Below are 19,986 nucleotides of genomic sequence, written 5' to 3'. Positions count from 1 at the left end.
TTTTTAATGTTTGGATTATTTGCCAAGGAAAAGAAAAAAAAATTCCAACTCAAAAGTCAAAAAGACCAAAGAGTCCCAATCCGAGGACGTGGCACTACCCAATTGGCGGTGCATCAAAGTTTAAAATATCGTAACGCACGCAGAAATACAGGATATTACATCTTTCCATTCTGCAAATACTAAATAGGAACCGATAGACAATCACAGAGGGAATCAACAAAACTACCCCCAAATTTCCTGAACCCTAATTTCTAATTTTCTCTCTATGCTTTGACTTGATTGCCTCATTGGCGAATTACAAACACTTGCATGAACTTAGTCTGTGCTTAGAGTGAAGAGATCGATTATGACTACTGAGAATTCTAGTTCCGGTGCGGGTTCAGCGTCGAGATCGAGTTCGGCGGCGGATTCTTACATTGGGAGCTTGATAAGCTTGACATCAAAGAGCGAGATCAGATACGAGGGTGTGCTCTACAATATCAACACCGAAGAGTCCAGTATTGGATTGAGAAACGGTATTGCTGTTCTGCTTATCCAGTCAAACGCCCTTCTTGTTTCTTGTCGTTTTCTTAATTTTGGCTCTCTCTTTTTTTTTTCCTTTCCTGTGGGGTTAGCTTGTGGTTTCGATGGTTTTGTGGATTTAGAGGTGTTTCTCTTAGATTTACTTTTAGCTCACTGTACTTTATTCCTTCTAATTTTACTGTTGAAAGTTCGTCGAATTCATGGATTTTATATGTTTAATTTGCTGTCCATATTTTGCCCATTATCATTTTCGTTATGTATATTATTCACTGCGTTAGTTTGCCAATAATGTCATAATTTGTTCCTTTGACTTGTTTTTTTAATGAATTTTCCAAAGTTCATATGATCTTGGATACTTTAATAACATGTTTTACCCTAATCCTTGTTAACTTGAGTTTGCCAATTCAATTGTATATGTGATTTATCCAATATTTTTCACCATCTCCTATTGTGCACACGTTTGTTGGATATATACCCAAGGTATCCTGACACATTCGTGCTTTTCCTATGTTTTTAGCTTGAAATTGATTTGTTAGAAACTTGGAATTTCAATTGACTTCTCGTTATGAAAATTTACTAGATTTATGGTTTAATGGAGTTTTTGTCCTTAGTTTGTTTGTTGTTTCATCGTCTTCTTTTAATAATTTATTTTTGGATAAGCAGTTCTTCATTTCAATGTTGAATCTGGGTTGGGGATAATGTGGACTATATAGTGAATTTTGATTTTGGATATAATATTTCCTGTTGTTTCCTTATGTTGCCTTTTCATGCTATTTTGAAATTTTATGTTCGGCCCTGATTAGTTGGTTTAATATGGCAGTGAGATCATTTGGAACCGAGGGAAGGAAAAAGGATGGTCCACAGGTCCCTCCAAGTGACAGAGTCTATGAGTACATATTGTTCCGAGGAAGTGATATCAAGGTAGTTTATAAGCAGACATTTAGGATTTTATAACAGTTTCAGGAGTTGTCATCTTACAAAGATAATGGTAGTTTCAATCGACTGGAGCAACATGTTGCATTTAATTACCCTAACCACCCTGTATTTGATTGCTTTGTGCAGGATTTACAGGTGAAATCTTCTCCATCTGTTCAACCTACACCGCCTATAAACAATGATCCGGCTATAATTCAGGTAATTAGAAGGAAGAGTGATTTTAGTTGCATCATATATGATGCATTGGATCAAGTTATTATCACTATCATTTAATTGTAAACCTCTTATGTAGTCTCACTATCCTCGCCCAACATCTACAAGCATGCCTTCTGCTGTTAGTGGGTCTTTGACCGATCTTAGCGCACATAATCAGCAAGTTGGACTAGCCGGTACAAATTTCCAAGGTGGGCTGCCTTTGTATCAACCTGGAGGGAATTTAGGTACCTGGGGAGCCTCACCTTCTCCTGCAAGTGCAACTGCTGGTGGGCTTGCTATGCCAATGTATTGGCAAGGGTATTATGGTCCTCCAAATGGGCTTCCACATTTGCACCAACAGTCTATGCTACGACCTCCACCTGGACTGTCAATGCCTTCATCAGTGCAACAGCCAATGCAATATCCGAATTTTAATGCTTCTTTATCCTCTGGAGCGCAAAACTTGCCAGTCTTAAATGTCCCTTCTTCAAACTTGCAGGAAGTTTCTTCTCCTTTTATATCAACCAGCACAAGTTCCCTTAATTTGCTACCCACTTCCTTACCTCCATCAGCTTTGCCATCAACTTTACCTGCTGTTCCATCTGCTACATTAACATCTGAAGCATTGCCTAGTTTGCTGCCTAATAAGGCTCCTAATTCTGCCCTTCCTGCAGCAACGCCAAGTGGAAGCTTACCATCACAAACAATTTTGACAACTCCGGGTCCAGAATTAAATGCCATCATGCCTCCCATCTCTAACAAGGCTAATTCAGTTACTACTTCAACTTTGCCGTATCAAGGCTCATCCCCACCTATGTCTTCTATTGTTGGGATGCCTAATTCTATTCGCGCAGAAACACCAACACCTGTGCTGATAACCCCAGGTCAGCTTTTGCAATCTGGGTCTACTTCATCACCTGGTTTGTCTCAATCTGTGCTAGCAGATCATAAAGATGTGGAAGTGGTTCAAGTGTCCTCATCATCACCATCAGAAACACCAGTACCCATTGTGACAGAACCTCAGCCTCCTATACTGCCTCTGCCACCACCACAGCAGGCTAGTCAAAAGGTGCTCCCAGCATATACACTTGTGCACATTTACATACAGTACATTCTTCTTATGTGTATTAATTTGTGTGTAGGCTTTGCATGAGCTATCACGTGCACATTGATTGTGCATTGTTTGCGAGGTTAATTTTAAAATGGCCACTGGACGATGTTTTTCCGAATATTACATGCAGTATTGTGAATGCCGTCAATGTTGAGAATGATGGTACTTGATATGATGTCAATGTTGTCTACTTGACAACATAGAATGCTCCCTGTGAATAATTCTTTTGAGAAGTCATATCACTGATTGCTGTATTGGCGTATTGGTGAGTAAATGATGATGTTCAGTTTGGGGATGTGGATGCTAGATATCTCGAGGGACTATCTTTTGGGTTTTATGGTCCCTGTGCTTTTACTTGCCCTTTTCAGTGTAGTGACCTTTGTAGAACGGTATTTTCAACAAATTTTTTTCGTCTCAAATGACGGTTTTACTCTTTAAAGAAATTGCTTAAGGTTTAAACCGGAAAATCATGTAATTCATTCTTTGAGTTGGGCAGTATACAAAGTGTTTTCAGCATTAGTTTAGGGAATGATGTGTTGTGGAGCCTTGTGCACTCGGTGTTTTTGCGTCTTTTCTGGATCTTTTTAAAATAGTTTCATAACTCTTTTCTTCTTTCTTTTCTCCAGCCAAATGGGGTTCCTTTCCAAAGTCGTCATGGCTACATAGCTCGTGAAGAAAGAGGAAGAGGAACTGGGGTAATATGCTACATTCTGCTCTTCTATCCCCCCCCCCAAATAACCCCCACTTTCTCATGTTATATGCAGATTGAAGATTGTCTTGACCTAGCTTTAATTGTTTTTTGGAGAATTATGTATGAATTTTAGCCTTATATTTTTCTGGTAGATGTATGAACTGACTTAAATTTAGATTTGGCTTTGTACGATGCATATATTACCCATGTGCATTGTTGGGTGGGTATAAAGATACTATATGATATGAAGTGTTCGACATGTCAGAGGAGTTTTTCTTTGACAAAATTTTGTATAGCCTTATTATTTTGTTTGATGCAAATGACATTTAATGGGGGAGTTGAGCTTGATACATTGACCATTTATGTGCAGAGCTCACGTCAGGTCACAAAATTTACTGAGGATTTTGATTTCACTGCAATGAATGAAAAATTCAAGAAGGATGAGGTGTGGGGTCATCTTGGTAAGAGCAAAGGAGAAGATGGAATAATTAGTGATGAAAATGACCCGCAGGACGAAGCAGATAGTGAAATACCCAACACTGTGGTCAAGGTGGTGGTGATATCTTGTTCTGTTGTTCACTCTTGGCTAGTTTGGTAGATATAAATTTGATATTTCTTTCCCTTCCCTACTTCGTTATTCTTAATTTTTCTCTGTTTTCCACAGCCTGTTTATAATAAGGATGACTTCTTTGATTCTCTATCAAGCAATGCACTTGATCGCGACACCCAAAATGGAAGAATCAAATTCTCTGAGCAAAGGAAGATAGACACGGAGGTTTTTTTTTTTTTTTTTTTGGTGTTACAATTTCTCTAGGTCGGGGAACTTCATTTATAATCATCATCTGCTCAATGGATGCAGACTTTTGGTGACTTTCCAAGGTATCGTGGTGGTCGAGGTGGCCGTGGTCCTCCGCGTGGTGGTCGTACTCGAGGATCATATTATGGAAGAGGCTATGGCTATGTTGGAAGGGGTCGAGGTAGGGCCATGCCCAGTCGCGGTTTTTAGGTAGTGCTGGTATCTTGAAATGTATCTTACGCGCAGCTGCCCACCCCTGTGCCGCAGATTTAGGCTATAAGCTGTAGCTTTTGAGCTTTTTATTGGTGACTGTCCAGAAAATAAGGTTCTTAAATGCTTGTTTTTCGACTTTCTTTTGCCTTCCAGATCTTCAGGAGACCTTTGTGGAGTTAATGGAGAAGCATTTGATTTCAATTGACTGTGAAATTGTTATTGTTGTGTTCTTTTTCCTATGTTGGCATCATCTTTCCCTTATTGTCCTAATGACTGCTCATCATATGATCTGTTTGTAAGCACGAGGAGTGAATTCAGTCTCGTGTCTGGAGGAGAATTTAAGAACCCGAACAAGCGTCTCTGTAGTAAAAGTCACTGCACAGCGGCCATCAAATATTGTGTGAATCTCACACCGTAGCCACTATCCTTTGAGCGTATTAATTTACAAATTACGCATACACCTTATCGTTAGGCTAACAACATGTTAATCCATTATTCTTCATGTGTGACTCATGCCTAGAGAAGATTGAATCCGGATGAAAGTGTGATTATCATACATCTTACGCCATGCGGACACCATCATTGGCCTTGTACACATTTCTATACATGTTTTTCACCTACATTTGTACGTTAAAGGTGATAAAAGTAATTAACTTCGCCAAAGGTAATAAAAGTAATTAACTTAACAAAAGGTGAGGGTAAAACAGTAACTTCGTTGTGGGTATTACAGTCATAGCAACATCGCCTGAAATGGTTCAAAAAGTTGCAACCTTTGGCGCTGCAAATCTGCGCTCATAGTTTTATAGTTCGTCTTCTATACAGTATGTTGTGGACCTGTGGTTCCTCTCCAAGCAGCCACGCAGAAAGTATGGTTTTCGCCTGCAGGTATGCTGTTCTTGGGCGCAATTTAATTTTGGTTTTACCTGCAATTTAGACTATTCTTTCTGCATCTCTATGTAGATGGAAGTCTTAGATTCAATCATGTTTATGCTCCTTATGTTTGTGTGATTTCACTGTTGTTTTAGGTCGCATCACAAGGAACAGTGAGACAATGAAGTCCCCTTTAATGGGACAGTTGAGAAGAAAACGGAAGTTAAGAGAGCGCCTCTGAACCACTGGTTTGTGTGGATAATGGTTTGGCTGCTGTGGTAGCAGTGGATCCCATACATTTTATGCTTACAGGTTTTATTTTTGTTTCTTCATTCTCTGTTGTCCCACATCTTTACTTAAAGTTGTTGTCCCACATCTTTACTTAAAGTCTTATTTATAAGGCTAAAAACCCCACCCTTAACGCCATACAAAGCCTTTTCCTAGGCTTGGGTGGGTTGGGCCTAGCCCACCTGCTTGGGCCTAAGGAGAAACAAAACCGTGCGGGCCCGATGTATCTACGGGAACCGGACAACCGAAAGCGGACAATATTGTTGCTGTGTATGAGGGTGTGGATTTATAACATGGTATCGGAGCAATTCATTCTTGTTAGACATGACATCTGCTCCACTTGTTGGGTCTGGCATAACCCAGCCCACAAGTCTCCAAACAAAATTGAAGGAAAAAAACTGAATATATTGAAGATTGAAAAGTTTACACCAAGAAATTCCTCGGCCAATTAGTGGATTCCGAATGTTCCATCTATCGATTTTGTCTGCATCACATTCCAGATAGATTGTTAGTGGTTTAAGTTTCTTGTTCTGGGGTTTACTCCTGGTAATAATCAAAGTTAGTTCCTTTGTGTCTATAATCTATATAGACTTGTAGGTTAATCACATATCCGAGCTTTTTCATCTGCCATCCAGAAACCACTAAAAAGAGTGATGGGTGAGAGAATTATCTCCAGAGAAAAGGCAAAATGGCTAATACGTGAATTGGTTGTCTATCACGCAAAAGCTTTGGCTTATCTATATTTGCTTGGCTATTTTTTGCATATGTGCCTCAGTCCCATTAAGTAAAGTGGATGGGAATTAAATTTTAGGCTTACTTTTTAAGCAAACTCATCTACCTTTTATTCTTTGTTTTATGGGGCGGTTGGTCATCTACCCTTTTGAACTATAATGGGCAGTAGCTTACTTATGGGGTGTTGTCTATTACTCTCCTTTTAACTCATGTAGTGGATATCATCCTTAAACGAGACAAAAAGATGCAAAGTTTTACAAAAGTCCATTTCAGTTTCTTTCTTTTTGCCTTTGTTTAACTTCATAAACTTGAGAATGTAAGATACAAGATACATCCATAAGTAAATTGTAGAATCCTTTTGGGGCGAAACTGGCCATTAGTTATTGGTGGTTGTTGTTGCTCTTAGCATGACAATTTGTGGTGTAATTCTTATTATCATGAATTTGTTTCTTTCAGACCAAATATTCCTTGAAAGGTATATAAACCAGATAAGATGGTAGTTTTGACTCTGACAAAATGCATATAGTTGGATATGACAATTAATTTTAAATTGGGATATAGCTGCAAATTTTCTAACCTGGTATTTGTTAGAATTGCACCAGGATTTCCTTGCTAAGTTCTGCACAATTACAGATTCTGGGTACCTGCCGTTGCATTTCCAGGACCCAGATGGACTGAGCGCTCAGTTATGGGGAGGGTAGAGATGCATGGAGTGTTGTTTTGGAGTTGGGCTCTGGCTATGGATGAGCAGGAGGCAAAAGATTTCCAGTCAGCAATACATACATGATAGTAAGGTTAGGTTTCCTGGTTGCTGCTTCAATTGCAGCTTTTGCTGTTAAGCAGCGCAGCATCAAGGTTTCAAGGTCATCTACATCTTTAACCGAGCCTGCAGGTAGCTAAGTCTGCTTGTATTTTTGTCATTATTTTTTGATTAATTTGGCTTCCCTAGTTTTATTAGAAACAAGCTGAAACTTTCTTCATTGGTTTTGGCTTTTGGGGAAAAAACTGGCATAAATTTATGTCAATTTGGTAACCAGAATATGAACGTTTCATCCTGCTATTGTCTTTGTCACTTAATTCCGTTGTATTCATCTTTTTACTGGTGAAACTGTAATCCAGAAAATGGTGAAGGAAGCTTGCAACAGCATCAGCTTGAACAGGAAGATAAAGAGCAGTTCACATATTCTGATAAATGTCTCAAAGAGAACGATGTGAGTATATATGAAACTGTGTCAATAACATTAGCATGTCCTTTTGAGTATCTGTACAGTAGGCAAATCCTTCTTATATTTCATGGAGATTGTAGACTATCCTTAGTTTTTCTCTTACGTATTGTAGGGTATGGAAGAAGAGGAGGAAGAAGAGGTGAAACTGATCAGTAATGTATTCAACTGGGCTCATGGTGATGCACTTGATACTGACGATGACGATATGCTACCTGAATTTGAAGGTCTTTTATCTGGAGAAATTGAATATCCCCTACCCAGTGATAAGTTCAATAATTTGGAGAGAGAAAAAGTTTATGAAACTGAGATGGCTAACAATGCAAGTGAACTGGAGAGATTGCGCAACCTCGTAAAAGAATTGGAGGAGAGAGAGGTGAAGCTTGAAGGTGAACTGCTCGAGTACTATGGATTGAAAGAACAGGAGTCTGACATTGCTGAGTTGCAGAGGCAGCTCAAGATCAAGACAGTTGAGATTGACATGCTGAATATTACCATAAACTCCTTGCAGGCTGAGAGAAAGAAGCTTCAAGAAGAGATTTCTCAGGGAGCATCTGCCATGAAGGAGCTGGATTTGGCAAGGAAAAAGATCAAGGAGCTTCAGAGGCAAATTCAGCTTGATGCTAATCAGACAAAAGGCCAGCTATTGTTGCTCAAACAACAAGTCTCAAGTCTGCAGGCGAAAGAAGAAGAAACCATCAAGAAAGATGCTGAGATTGAAAAGAAGCTGAAGGCCGTGAAGGAGTTAGAGGTCGAAGTGGTGGAACTTAAAAGGAAAAATAAAGAGCTTCAACATGGAAAGAGGGAGTTGACTGTCAAACTGGATGCTGCTGAAGCTAAAATAGCAACCCTCTCAAGTATGTCAGAGGTAAAAGCTGTAGTTACATCTGTAGATATTTATGTGGGCTTTCTTCTCCTTAAGTTTACGAGAGGTCTAGTGTTTCATCATTTAACTTGCTTTCTAGTCCCCTCACCCTGTGTCTCTTGTTTAATTTCAATGTACAGTTTTGTACAATACAAAAATTGCTGGCATGTTTTTGTTAGAATGAGTACAACAGCTGCATACTCATGCAGCCATCTGGGAAAACTATCAAACTCCTTTTAAGATAGAGACACTCATCATGATCATCATCCGAGCCTTTATTACAAAGGTCATCTATTTTTTGTTACTTCTTTCTCATCTAATTCAATCGTTTGTTCATTCCCTTGTTTGCTCTTACTAAATTTACATTTCATACATTCTGCTTTTGTCCTACACAATTTAAATCTTTTTGACTCTTAGGCTTGCTTCCATATCTCGAGTTTTGAGTTAACTCCCAATATTGTCTTATCCACTAGATCTATATCATCCGCAAACAACATGCGTCAATGTACTTCACCTTGGATTTAAGACAGAAATACTATATGAATTTTATTTTGTAGTGAACACCTGTTTTATGTGCTTGCTGTATTGCCCAAGATAGCATGTTTCTGCATCATGAATCTTAGCAATACGAGATTTTTAAAAGAAATAACATGTTGTGACTCTTCTGTAATGAAGTGATTCAGAAATTGCTTTGGACGAGTTTGTAAATAGTTGTGGGAATAGGTTGCATTATGCTTATTATTGTTCTCACTTTACTTTTATTTGGAATGTGATAGAGTGAAATGGTTGCAAATGCTAGAGAAGAGGTTAATAATTTAAGGCATGCAAATGAAGACCTGTTAAAGCAAGTGGAAGGACTTCAAATGAACAGGTTCAGTGAAGTTGAAGAGCTAGTATACCTTCGTTGGGTCAACGCATGCTTGAGGTTTGAACTCCGGAACTACCAAACACCTGCAGGTAAAGTTTCAGCCCGTGATCTCAACAAAAGTCTAAGCCCCAGATCCCAAGAGAGGGCTAAACAGCTGATGGTAGAGTATGCAGGATCAGAACGTGGGCAGGGAGACATGGATCTTGAAAGCAACTTCTCTCACCCATCCTCTCCGGGAAGTGAGGATTTTGACAATGCTTCTATTGATAGTTCAACTAGCAGATACAGTAGTCTCAGTAAGAAGCCTAGTTTGATCCAAAAGCTGAAGAAATGGGGCAGAAGCAAAGATGATTCCAGTGCCCTTTCTTCTCCAGCCAGATCCTTTTCTGGAGCTTCTCCTGGCAGGACAAGCATGAGCCATAGACCTAGGGGTCCATTAGAAGCCTTGATGCTAAGGAATACAGGTGATACCGTAGCCATCACTACTTTTGGGATGATGGAGCAAGATCCAACTGATTCTCCTGAAATGCCAAATCTTCCGCCTATTAGGACAGAAGTTTCACCTGGTGAGTCGCTGAATTCTGTTGCATCATCATTCAAACTGATGTCTAAATCAGTTGAAGGTGTTCTTGAAGAAAAATATCCTGCATACAAAGACCGGCATAAGTTGGCATTAGAGAGGGAGAAGCAGATAAAAGGAAAGGCGGACCAAGCAAGAGCAGCAAGGTTTGGTGACAATTCAAACTTTGAGTCTAGAGCAAAGCCAGACAGAGAGAAACCAATAACTTTGCCACCAAAACTTGCACAGATAAAAGAGAAGGCAGTTGTTTCTAGTGATTCAGGCGACCAATCTAGTGATGGGAAGGCTGTTGATTCTCAATCGATAAGCAAGATGAAACTTGCCTACATAGAGAAGAGGCCTCCTAGGGTCCCTAGGCCACCTCCAAAGGCATCTGGAGGTGCTCCTGTAGGCACAAATGCCAATCCTTCAAGTGGCGTGCCACGTGCTCCACCCCTACCACCGCCACCACCACCACTTGGTGCTGGGCCACCCCGTCCACCTCCTCCTCCCGGAAGCCTGCTGAAAGGTGCAGGAAGTGGTGATAAAGTTCACCGCTCTCCTGAACTTGTTGAATTCTATCAGTCACTAATGAAACGTGAGGCAAAGAAGGATGCACCATCTTTGACTTCTTCAACATCAAATGTTCCAGACATCAGGAGCAACATGATTGGGGAGATTGAGAACAGATCATCATTCCTCTTAGCCGTGCGTTAACCTTTCTTTTATTTCACTCTTTATACTTGCATTGGACGTACTTGGTTAGTGTTTATCGCAGTAATCTAACAAATAGAAACTGGTTGGACTTTGTGTAGGTGAAAGCTGATGTGGAAAGTCAAGGTGATTTTGTCCAGTCATTGGCTACTGAAGTTCGATCTGCTTCCTTCACCAATATAGATGATCTAGTTGCTTTCGTAAGCTGGCTGGATGAGGAACTTTCTTTCTTGGTATGTAACTAAAATTGTATCGAGTAGACGACATAGTCATGGTTCAAACTTGGCTTTATTACACACTATTAAATGATCTAATTGGAAATAAAGAACAAATTTCCCCCCTAATAAAACCATGATGATTACCTTTTGTTGTTAACTGTCTTGTAAGAACTCTAACCGAGCAAGAACTAGGTACTTGAACTCTGCCCTCACACTAAGCTCCATTTAACTAGTTCTGTGGGAGCATATGAACAAACTTCAATAGCCATATAAGTGTGCCTAGGGATTGTTTTAGTTGCTTGACATTTTTTTTCAGTTCCTCTTAACCAATTCTAATTGGCTATCCTATTGATCTGCATGTGATTAGGTCGATGAAAGGGCAGTTCTAAAGCACTTTGATTGGCCTGAAGGAAAGGCTGATGCTTTAAGAGAGGCAGCTTTTGAATATCAGGATTTGATGCAACTGGAGAAACAAGTTTCCTCGTTTGTTGATGATCCCAATCTCCCATGTGAAGCTGCTTTGAAAAAGATGTACAAATTGCTTGAAAAGTATGTTCATTTTGCTCACCGTCTTACACCGTTCCAGGAATTGAACTTGTGACCATAAGTTGCACCCATCCTTTTTTTCACCTCATGCATGCTTAAGAGTAGTGTCTTATGCAGATGTAGTTTGATGAACTGGCCAAAACATTAATTTTGTATGGTACCTTGATTTGTCGTCTTATATTTCTCTCTTTTGCAGAGTTGAACAGAGTGTCTATGCACTTTTACGTACAAGAGATATGGCTGTTTCACGATACCGGGAGTTTGGAATCCCTGTTGATTGGTTATCAGATTCAGGAGTAGTTGGCAAGGTATGTTTCAAACCTTGAATAACCAAACTCCTCTCTTTTTTGAATTAGGGAATTGGTCATAAAGATCTTAGTAATTTAATTAGCCTGCTCTTTGGGTCATTGAAACCCTTTATCCTGCAGTAAACTGATATATAACAAATTTTCCATTGCAGATCAAACTCTCATCAGTACAATTGGCAAGGAAGTACATGAAACGTGTAGCATCGGAGCTTGATTCTCTGGATGGGCATGAAAAAGAACCCAACAGGGAATTTTTGGTTTTGCAAGGAGTACGCTTTGCTTTCCGGGTTCACCAGGTACATTGATCCCATATTTTTTATGTTGAAGCCTTATGTGAGAAACAAAATTGATGAAGATACTGCCATTTGATTCTTCAATAACCTGGAAAACCTATTTCAGTTCGCTGGAGGCTTTGACGCAGAAAGCATGAAGGCCTTTGAAGAACTAAGGAGTCGAGTCGGCTCACAAACAGGAGAAGACAATAAGCAGGAAGCATGAATATTTTTTACACTTGCTGCAGAATACAATTGGGTATTGCACCAGTGCAGTTCAGTTGTTGCTTCTGTGAAAAATAGAGGAAAGGACTCAAAGGAGCTATATACACCTTAAATTTCTGTACACACTAAAACCATGCTTTTGTCTCTTTACTACTGGACAACAGTAGAGGACCTCAAATTAAATAAAATACCAGTAAAAGAACGACCAATCGAGAGTGAAAAATTGCTCCCTTTGCTGTTACTCATACGGGAGATCTAATTGCATTCTCAGGTAACAGAAGAAATAGGAATTGACACCAAGCTATCAAGGTATGGGAAACTGAAAACCTCATCTTTTTCTCAGTATCAATCACTTTGATTGTTCTAATAAGACTTTAGTGCACAACTTTTTTTTTTTTTTTGCCCCCTTTTCAGAACCCTACCTTAGAGCAGTGCGAAATACACAAAATCAGTAAATCGCCCAAAATCAGGGACAAGGAGCAGTAAATTATCACTATCACCGGCCATTGTAAACATTCCCATGAAACATGACAAAGAAGTTGGGGGAAGAAAGGTAACACTTTTCCTGTTGTAATTACACTCTCACTACCGCATGGCGATTACAAGACTCCTGTCTATGAACTTGGCACCTCCCACCTTTCCTTGGATTTTTGGTGGCAGATGAATTACGCGTCTTTGGTCCCCTGCTGCCACCAACAACTCAGACCCTCCTCTGTACTGGATTAGTAAATAATTAAAGCATCATTATCACCTTCGTTTGCAGTTAACTAAAAGGTAATATATATATATATAAAACAGTTTCACCACTTGCAAAACATTTCCAGGATCACAATGTAAAAGATGAAGAACTGAATGGATATGGACGCACCTGATATAGCTTGATCTCTGACTTGTCAAAACCTGGCATAAAAAGGGTAACTGATTTTTTAGCTGCATCGAATTTTACTGGGGATGTCAAGGTACTGCCATGTCTGGCTTGCAAAGAGAAAAGATCCCGTGCATCTTTATGGAAACTGTCCAGAATGATCTCCTTCCAATTTAGAGGAGAATTCATCGAAAGACTTGGAATGAAAGCAAGTGGCAATGGTGAAAACTTCTTCTTAAGTTCTTCAACTGATTCTACATTCATATGTTGAGAGGTAAAAGCTATTGCACCAGATATATGTGCATCAGATTGGATTGTACAACCCCAATATCGTAATGCAGAATTTACAGACATTATACTGCTTGGATCCATCATAAGGAAGCAGCAAAAGAGACTTGGATCCAAGAAAGCAGAAGACCCTCGCTGCACAGCACATAACCAAAACAGAATTCAGTCACATGATTTATCTAAGTAATAGTTTTAAAACGTTGGGATCATAGTTACCTCCAACATGTGGTCCAACGTCTCCCATATTTCTGCACTCAATTTCCCATTAACACGGGAGCTGCTACTTATTCCCATTGCTTCATCCACGAGTCTCAGTATGGAAGGACCAGCCAACCTCCCAAGATCAGTCTTCTCAGCCAGGCTCCGCAGATATTTCAAATATAACCTGTGGATGGTCAACTGGTAAACCTATAGTAAATGGGTCACTGTGAGAGAGAAAGGGGAGGGGGTTCCCAACCTAGCTTTACTGGCTGCACCGATCAGTCTTAGTGTTTCCTCAGTGCTAATACCATCATATATTACTACATCAAATTCCTTTCTTTTGCTGCTCTTCTGAGCCACATTCCTAAGGTATCCAAGGAACCTCTCCAGCGCAAACCCTGAAAAGATAGAATCCATCCCAGGAAGCACCCCAAGCTCTTCTCCAACCACCTAATCCACCACAAATTGAGATTTCTTGTAAAGTTCTCAAATGATAAAAACGAAGCAGTCAAGTAGACCTCTAAATGCACTGCATCCAATGAATAAGACAGCTATACATACCTACCCCTTCTAGAACTCCTTGAGTCATATTAAGTCGAGCATCGGCTTGCTTCAGCAGATTGAGAGGTTCAAGAATGATCTGCAATTATGAAAGATAAAGCACCTTGAATCATAAGAGTTCCAAATAAGGATCTCAGTTTCACGTATGGCCTTAACTGAAGGAAGTGGGAAAAACACACTTTAGTCGTTTCCAACCTAACGGCTGAAAGATTGTCACAACACATGACAGGAGAAGTTCCAATCTTACAGTTGAGAAGAAACTCTGCAGTGGGGTCTTGGCTCTGTATTACCAAGCATGTATCAAGCCCAGCCATTGCATAATGCTGACCAACAGGACGTCAGAACAACATGTAAATTATCTGGAGTGAACTCCAAAGAAATCACTGATTAACACAAAGTAGAATAAATCACTGAAAGCTCAAGGCTGCAAATAAATAACTGAGTAATTTTGCTTATGCACCTTCTTTTGTCTTTCATAAAGGGACTATGATTTCGTGTTTGTTTTTTTAATATCAAATCCTAACAAAATTGGAAGAAAAAGAAAGTTCCTTGTCAGCCAGAAAAAGGCAATAAAGCAAACGTTTTTTTACATACATTGATTGCCAGTTCAACTTAAGGATTCCAAAAATTAGCAACAGCAACCTGTCTTTGACAACGAAATCGCAATTGAGATCCACGAACTACCGATATACAAATGCATAAAAGAGAGCATATTGAGAAAAGAAAAGAAGCACCTGAGCAGCGAATACAGCGGAAGTGGTCTTGCCGGAACCACCTTTGCCCAAGAAAGTCACCAATTTTGTTGAACTGCTACTACCTCCGTCTTTATTTGAAGAAGAAGGAGAAGATGATGACGAAGAGGCCGCCATAGCCGGCGCAGGAACTCTTCTTTGTCGGATTTTCATTGCACGGTTCCGAAATTGGGAATTAGAATTAGGGCTTGCCAGGATGAAAGAAGAAGAAGAAGAAAGGATAGACGCCATTAGGGCTTTGCCAGGATCAAATTGCTACTACCGCGTTTGCAGGGTAACGGTATCGAAGTTGTCCGGAGAATGCTTTTAGCCCGTTAGCCGTGGGTCCCATACACATCATATGATGGGCCTTGCTCTTTTGATGATTGTTAAGCACAGTGGGCCTTTTCCTTGTTTTGATGTCGGTTTATTACTGCGTCCTCTTGTATGCTTTTTATCTTTGGGTCCATGGGCTTGGCTTTGTTCAACAAACCCAATTGAGAAATCGAAAGGGGGCGAAAGAACAAGTGAAAAACAGAAACCCAAAAAGATAGAAAATTCCATCGATTTTAATTTCTCTGAAGAAGCGAATCGGCATAGCTCTTAGCGTGGTTTCTACATCGCTGGTTTACGATGGTATGTGATTTTGCCTCTGAATTTCTTTGTTATTTATTATTCGAGGTTTTTTTCATACGCTTTACCGTCGATGCTCGTGTTGTATGTTTAGATTGTCGTAGTTGTATCTTTTGTCTGGGATGATTAGGGTTTCAATTTAAACGAGGGTTTTGTTGTCTGTTAGTCCAAATCTGTTGAACGATCAGTTGATATTGGAGATTCAACTTTCATGTTGTTCTGGAATTTTCTTTCCGTGGAATCCAACAGAAAAATCGAAAGAAGGATATTGAAGTTCTAAGATGTAGAAACCCCCTAATTGGCAATTTGTTTAGCTGATAATTTTACGGAAATTGCTGGTTTTACTAATTTTAAGGTAGAATCACTGAATCAGGATCAACTGATCAAGCAATTCCATGGATCACCTCTTTTTCTTTTACGAAGAACGAAAATTTGACGTTTTCTACAGGAGATGGAGTAGGTGGTAAAGAGCCGACTAGGGGAAATACAATATTGGAAAGAAGACAACACGTCTAGTTATTGTGATAAAATTTATCGGAGAGGTTAAGATATGCTAACCAACAAATCAGTTTACTGTTTGAACACAGAACAAAATACCAGTGTCTTCAAATTTCTCTGAGAGTGTAACATATACTAACGAACTCATCAGTTTGCTGTTTGAATCTTGTTTGGTACAAAAAAATTATTGAAGTTATTTCGTGTGTTGCAATGATGCCTTTTCTTTTTGCCTTGTTACCGTTTCCCTCACAGAAAGAGTCACCATTAATTTCAAGATACTGATTGTGATGTTTGGTGTATGCAGTCTTCACTTGCAGCTGCTAGAGCCGATAATTTTTACTACCCCCCAGAATGGACCCCGGATCAGGTATGTTTTTATGGTAAACATGAATCATAACCAATTATTTCTAATGTTGTTTATCAATCATCAGTTTTGTGACTCCTCAATTTGGTTTCTATTCCAGGGTTCTTTGAACAAATTTCATGGTCAACATGCTCTGAGGGAGAGAGCAAGAAAAATAGACCAGGGAATTTTGATAATAAGGTAATTAACTTTAGTGTTGCTATTTTTTTGTTGTGGTTTTAGGGTTTTACTTCAAAATGTTTTTGTTATGTAGTGGCAATCTATTGGAGGCTTATGTATGTCAATTTTGAATTCCCAACTGTAATATTGATTTCTGTCTTTCTTCTGCCCTCAAGGTTCATTGTTAGTATAGACTATAGAGATATGCCATTTTGTGTTTGTAATTTCTACATTGCATTTTGTAATATTGGTGTCAATTTGTCTTGGATTGAAAGTTTCGCTTATCCGAGGAATCTGAATTCTTTGGGAAAAAGTAGAGAATATTACCATTTAGTTCTTCACCTGCTGATCGCCAAGTCTTTTCCATTTAGTTCTTCACCTGCTGATCACCAAGTCTTTTTACAAGGGGCTAATCTGATTTTACTGTTCTTCAGGTTCGAGATGCCGTACAATATCTGGTGTGGTGGTTGCAATTCTATGATTGCTAAAGGTGTCCGGTTTAATGCAGAGAAGAAACAAGTGGGGAATTATTATTCTACAAAGGTATTTTCTGCGACTAGTTTTAAATGCGTTTTGACTCTTTATCTAGTGTTGTCTTGAAAAAATGTGCATCCAAGCATGCACATTAAAACAGACACACAGATAAAGGCTGCCGATGTTCCTGCCGGTATCTGTTTACTGTTTGCTTCATGGCAATGTTACGCATCATGTATTTATCTTAGCAAATGGAAGAATTTGTTTTATGATTTCAGCCACTGGGATATACAAATTAATTTGATCTGTAGATGTGTCCTGCCTATATTGTTTCTTCGCTTATTAAAGGTGGACCTTTTTCCCTTTCAGATATGGAGCTTTTCCATGAAATCAGCATGCTGTAAGCATGAAATTGTTATTCAGACAGATCCAAAAAATTGCAAGTATGTGATTATTAGTGGGGCCCAACAGAAGACTGAAGAGTTTGACATTGAGGATGCAGAAACCTTTGAACTTCCTGCAGATGAAGGTTGGTAGTAAACTGAGAAAATTGTGGGTTTTGGTACATATGCTGGAAAAGGATCGAGTTGATCGTGCTTTACTGCATTGTGGTGTTTCCTTGTTAGACCCCACTATAAATGTTAATTAATGAAAACTCTTATCATTTCCATTGAGATGTCCGAATACAAAATGTAGCTTAATTGGAATTCCTGAATGAGAGACTTATTTAATTCTTTGTTTTCCAGAAAGAGGTAAGCTTGCAGATCCATTTTATCGTCTGGAACACCAGGAAGAGGATTTGAAAAAGAAGAAGGAAGCGGAGCCAGTGCTAGTGCGCCTCCAGCGGGAATCTGATGCGCGACATTCAGATGACTATGCCCTCAACAAGGCTCTTCGGGCCAAACTTAGAGTATATCACTTAACCTCGTTAGTCCTTGTTGTTCAATTTTCTTTGCTTATATCAACATTTCCCCTTACTCATTCACTCTTATACTTTCTCAGAGTCAAAAGAAACGAGTTGCCAAAGAAGAGGCTGCATCCAGGAGCAAGGGTCTTGCCATACGGCTGCTTCCCAGTACTGAAGAAGATGTTGCTACTGCAGCAAAGGTGAAATTTTCCTCCAAGTTTGATCGAAACAGGAGGGATAAGCGAGCATTGATTCATGCTGGTTCCATCTTTTCCGAGTCATCTGGATATTCATTGCCCAACAACAAGCAAGTAGACCTAGCGTTGAAAAGGAGGAAGATAAGTGCAGCTGCTACATCTAAGTTGCTTGTGGGGGGATTCAAGCCATCGTCATGGTCAAAGAGTGCTGTTCCATAGAGGGCGTGATTGTTTATTATCGTGAGTAATGGTTTTTCCTCCAAGATTAGATTGAGAACATCTCATGTTATGACTCTCTTGTAACTCAGCTGGCTTAAGACAGTGTGTGTATACATGTGTGTGCTAGTTAACTGTAATAGCTCAACAGTTTCCCCTTGTTTCATGATCTTTTGAGGTTGAAGCGTGTGATGTTTTTTCAATGCGAGGCTCTTCAGGGTAAATGCAGTGAAATGAGTGCGTCTTGGATGTGCTGGTATATCCCTAGCGAACCTTTGGGGTTTGGAGGGGTTCCTCTTTTAAAAAAGCAGGGAGCCCTGTCTTATCTTCAAGTTTTGGTCAAACTCAAGAAAATATTACAAAAAAAGAAAAGTTTACATAATGGTCTGAAATATGGGCGACATGTCTCACATGGTTAACATGAAATTCTATGTATACAATTCAACAGTTAAGATAATTGAGATATTAATTTCTCGGATGAGTCGAAAGGCGACAGAGTAAGTAAGAAATGCTTTAATTGGGATATTAACTGCTCAAATGAGTCAAAAGACAACAAAGTAAGTAAGAAATTCATTAAAGGAGAAAAAAGTACAAATACGAGGGGCATACCCCAAGATGAGTCAAAAGACAACATAGAGTAAAGCACTCAACATATAAACGAGGAACTAGAGCATAAAGAAAACCAAAACTCAAGAAAACCAAACCATCTTTTATAAGCATTGGGAAAGCATTATCATGCAGCTCCAGAAAATGCACCTTGCAGCTCCAAATGAATGGGTTACCACATGTCTCACATGATGCACATAAAATTCTGTGTATACAACTCAACAGCTGAGATACCAACTCTTCAAATCCCTATCATAACTATTTTTTTTCCCTCGATAATGGTAAGCTAAAGAAGTTTTCTTTTAACCTAATAGGCCCGCCACCATATATATGCAACCATCTGGTAACTTTCATTACTCCCCTGCTGCCACAATTTTTTGCTTTGCTTCTGTCGATTTTTCTTATTTCTTTAATTATTTGTTGCATGTCCTTTTCTTTGTATATTATTTGTCAAATTTTTTTTCAATTTCCGCTTCATTAATCCGTCAAGGACTTATTCTATGGTGAAGAATTGACCGCAAGTCCGCAACTGTTAATGTTGTGAGTATTGTTTACTACAGTTGAGAAGTCAACTAGTCATTACAGACATGACGGTTAAGCATTACAGTTGAAAAGTCAACGTCCCACCCCATAAAAAATACTACACATTGATAGCTAGTTAGAGAAATTATCTGCTAATTTTGATTAGTAATTTAATATCAGCTTCCATATCATATGATTATGAAGGAGATGTATAAACATAAGGATTCATGTTTCGGGTGTATCATTTTTTATTCTTAGATGATTTTTCATTGGTAATTAATTAGCATGGGAGTACACACTCGCTGATTGAAACTAACACCCTCATCCTCCCACTCCGAAAATGGGCAGGTCAACGGAACCAAAAAAAATTCCAAGAAAATATTCTCATCAAGTTAGAATTTTCGACCTTAACGTCATCCTCTTTAAGCTTAAAGATATAACCAACTGAGTTATTGATCCTTCATTGATATCATAAATTAATCTCGGAGTACTAGCTAGCACACAAGTTGTTGAGAGCCCAATATTGCTTTCTAGTTTAAAACTTAATAAGCACATATATATATATATATATATATATATATATATATATATATATATTGATCATTTTATAGG

General features: G+C 39.1%; 4 protein-coding genes across 15 annotated transcripts; 3 read left to right on the top strand and 1 right to left on the bottom strand.

Annotated features, from left to right (window-relative positions):
- The first annotated feature begins 187 nt into the window (after nt 1–187).
- On the top strand, nt 188–4,694 carry LOC120016969 (protein decapping 5-like). Its single transcript, XM_038869993.1, has 8 exons — nt 188–515; nt 1,343–1,443; nt 1,585–1,656; nt 1,751–2,722; nt 3,391–3,459; nt 3,826–4,005; nt 4,120–4,230; nt 4,315–4,694. Exons 1-8 carry the CDS (start codon nt 347–349, stop codon nt 4,459–4,461), a joined length of 1,821 nt encoding a protein of 606 aa, XP_038725921.1. The 5' UTR covers nt 188–346; the 3' UTR covers nt 4,462–4,694.
- Nucleotides 4,695–5,225: 531 nt separating this feature from the next.
- LOC120016978 (protein CHUP1, chloroplastic-like) lies at nt 5,226–12,361 on the top strand. Of its 8 annotated transcripts, none has more exons than XM_038870045.1 (11): nt 5,226–5,349; nt 5,490–5,582; nt 6,988–7,246; nt 7,474–7,565; nt 7,693–8,445; nt 9,219–10,577; nt 10,685–10,816; nt 11,169–11,350; nt 11,544–11,655; nt 11,808–11,951; nt 12,055–12,361. In XM_038870045.1, the coding sequence occupies exons 3-11, from the start codon at nt 7,138–7,140 to the stop codon at nt 12,151–12,153; spliced, it is 2,982 nt and encodes a 993-aa protein (XP_038725973.1). In that variant the 5' UTR covers nt 5,226–5,349; nt 5,490–5,582; nt 6,988–7,137; the 3' UTR covers nt 12,154–12,361. The 8 variants fall into 8 exon arrangements, with proteins under 8 accessions (XP_038725973.1, XP_038725957.1, XP_038725932.1 ...); XM_038870029.1 differs by having other exon boundaries at nt 5,490–5,646; XM_038870004.1 differs by having other exon boundaries at nt 5,490–5,646; nt 6,957–7,246.
- A 109-nt stretch (nt 12,362–12,470) lies between these two features.
- On the bottom strand, nt 12,471–15,102 carry LOC120017029 (uncharacterized protein At1g26090, chloroplastic). Of its 5 annotated transcripts, none has more exons than XM_038870086.1 (8): nt 14,802–14,924; nt 14,648–14,709; nt 14,247–14,390; nt 14,072–14,146; nt 13,763–13,956; nt 13,522–13,690; nt 13,021–13,440; nt 12,559–12,869 (listed from the first exon to the last, which is right to left on the bottom strand). In XM_038870086.1, exons 3-8 carry the CDS (start codon nt 14,379–14,381, stop codon nt 12,738–12,740), a joined length of 1,125 nt encoding a protein of 374 aa, XP_038726014.1. In that variant the 5' UTR covers nt 14,382–14,390; nt 14,648–14,709; nt 14,802–14,924; the 3' UTR covers nt 12,559–12,737. The 5 variants fall into 5 exon arrangements, with proteins under 5 accessions (XP_038726006.1, XP_038726014.1, XP_038726020.1 ...); XM_038870092.1 differs by having other exon boundaries at nt 14,662–14,709; XM_038870101.1 differs by lacking the exon at nt 14,648–14,709 and adding an exon at nt 14,528–14,586 and having other exon boundaries at nt 14,802–14,920.
- Nucleotides 15,103–15,292: 190 nt separating this feature from the next.
- Nucleotides 15,293–18,409, top strand: LOC120007804 (coiled-coil domain-containing protein 130-like). The gene is made up of 7 exons (XM_038858261.1): nt 15,293–15,434; nt 16,234–16,296; nt 16,394–16,473; nt 16,887–16,995; nt 17,296–17,455; nt 17,673–17,836; nt 17,929–18,409. Exons 1-7 carry the CDS (start codon nt 15,432–15,434, stop codon nt 18,247–18,249), a joined length of 900 nt encoding a protein of 299 aa, XP_038714189.1. The 5' UTR covers nt 15,293–15,431; the 3' UTR covers nt 18,250–18,409.
- Nucleotides 18,410–19,986: the final 1,577 nt, after the last annotated feature.

This window comes from Tripterygium wilfordii, chromosome 2 (genome assembly GCF_013401445.1).
Source record: "Tripterygium wilfordii isolate XIE 37 chromosome 2, ASM1340144v1, whole genome shotgun sequence".
In the NCBI taxonomy this organism is placed as follows: domain Eukaryota; kingdom Viridiplantae; phylum Streptophyta; class Magnoliopsida; order Celastrales; family Celastraceae; genus Tripterygium; species Tripterygium wilfordii.
Note: the sequence above shows the minus strand (reverse complement) of the source record. Positions and strands in the feature narration are given on the sequence as shown.